At 44.4% G+C, this 1143-nt stretch overlaps 1 protein-coding gene across 1 annotated transcript in view; it reads right to left on the bottom strand.

The window, feature by feature from the left end:
* The window catches only part of cenps (centromere protein S), a 29536-nt gene extending 29310 nt beyond the window's left edge, over positions 1-226 (bottom strand). The window contains exon 1 of the mRNA XM_043676238.1: positions 122-226. Within this exon, the coding sequence (XP_043532173.1) occupies positions 122-160 (39 nt within the window). The 5' untranslated portion in view covers positions 161-226. The remainder of the gene's footprint in view (positions 1-121) is intronic.
* Between the last annotated feature and the right edge of the window lie 917 nt (positions 227-1143).

Genomic DNA, 1143 nt, shown 5'->3' with positions numbered 1-1143 from the left:
GAGGGAGGGAGGGAGAGGGGGTCGAGGGAGGGAGAAGGGGTCGAGGGAGGGAGGGGTGGAGAGGGAGGGGGGTCGGGGTCGGGGTTGGGGACGAGGGTGGTGGTGGTGGGGGGGGAGTTACCTGAGAGAGCGCGGCCTGATCCCCCTCCGCCATCCCCATCAGAGTCCGCGACAGCGGGCACACTGCCCCTCTATATACCCTCCCTGTATCTATATTATATACTCTCTCCCTATATACTTTATTATATATCGTCCCTCTCACTGTGTTTTGTCTTGTTTTCTCTTTCCCGCCTTCCCGCTACTACGGGCTCTCCGCGCGGACACGGGCCGTACCGCGTTTCCAGCTCGAAACCGCCAGGAGCCAGCTCAGGGCAGACTCACAGAGAGAGAGAGAGAGATACAGCTGTGTGTGTGTGTGTGTGAGAGAGAGTGAGAAAGTGTGTGTGAGAGTGAGAGTTAAAAATCACACAACACCAGGTTATAGTCCAACAGGTTTATTTGGAAGAACTTTGTGGGGTATAAGATCAAAAGAGACAGAATTTATAGCAAAAGTTCACAGTGTGATGTAACTGAAATTATACATTGAAAAAGACCTGGATTGTTTGTTAAATCTCTCATTTTTCAGTTTTTTCATATGTAAATCCCAGAACTTTTTTTAAAAGTTACATTCTCAAGTGAACATTTCACAATACATACCATGTCAGCTCAGATAATGCATTGAAGGTGTAAGGTTAAAGTCTGTCTGTCTGTATCCCAAAGTTCAGACATTCTATTTTTAATTTTAAAAATTTACAGAATCTTACTAAATCATGCAGTTTTTGAGCAAAAAAATGTAATTCTGCAAGTACAAATTCACAAATTTATATATGTGTGTGCAGGGTTATGAGTATGTGAGAGAGTGTGTGTGAGTGTGGAGGTGTATATGTGTGAGCGTCTGTGTGTGTGTGAGAGAGAGCTGTGTGTGTCTGCCTGTGAGTGTGTGAGAGCTGGGTGTTTGTCTGTATCTCTGTGTGTGTGAACACAATTAATGCCGTGATTTCCCATTATTTATTTTACACATTGTACAAATCTCATTCCAGTCATAGAATTAGAATCCGATATCCCTAGAATAACATAAGGGCAGAAGTTAGACAACACCAGTTT

The sequence above is a fragment of the Chiloscyllium plagiosum genome, chromosome 34 (assembly GCF_004010195.1).
Source record: "Chiloscyllium plagiosum isolate BGI_BamShark_2017 chromosome 34, ASM401019v2, whole genome shotgun sequence".
Classification (NCBI taxonomy): domain Eukaryota; kingdom Metazoa; phylum Chordata; class Chondrichthyes; order Orectolobiformes; family Hemiscylliidae; genus Chiloscyllium; species Chiloscyllium plagiosum.
The sequence above is the reverse complement of the archived record's forward strand: the minus strand, read 5'-3'. Positions and strand labels throughout refer to the sequence as shown.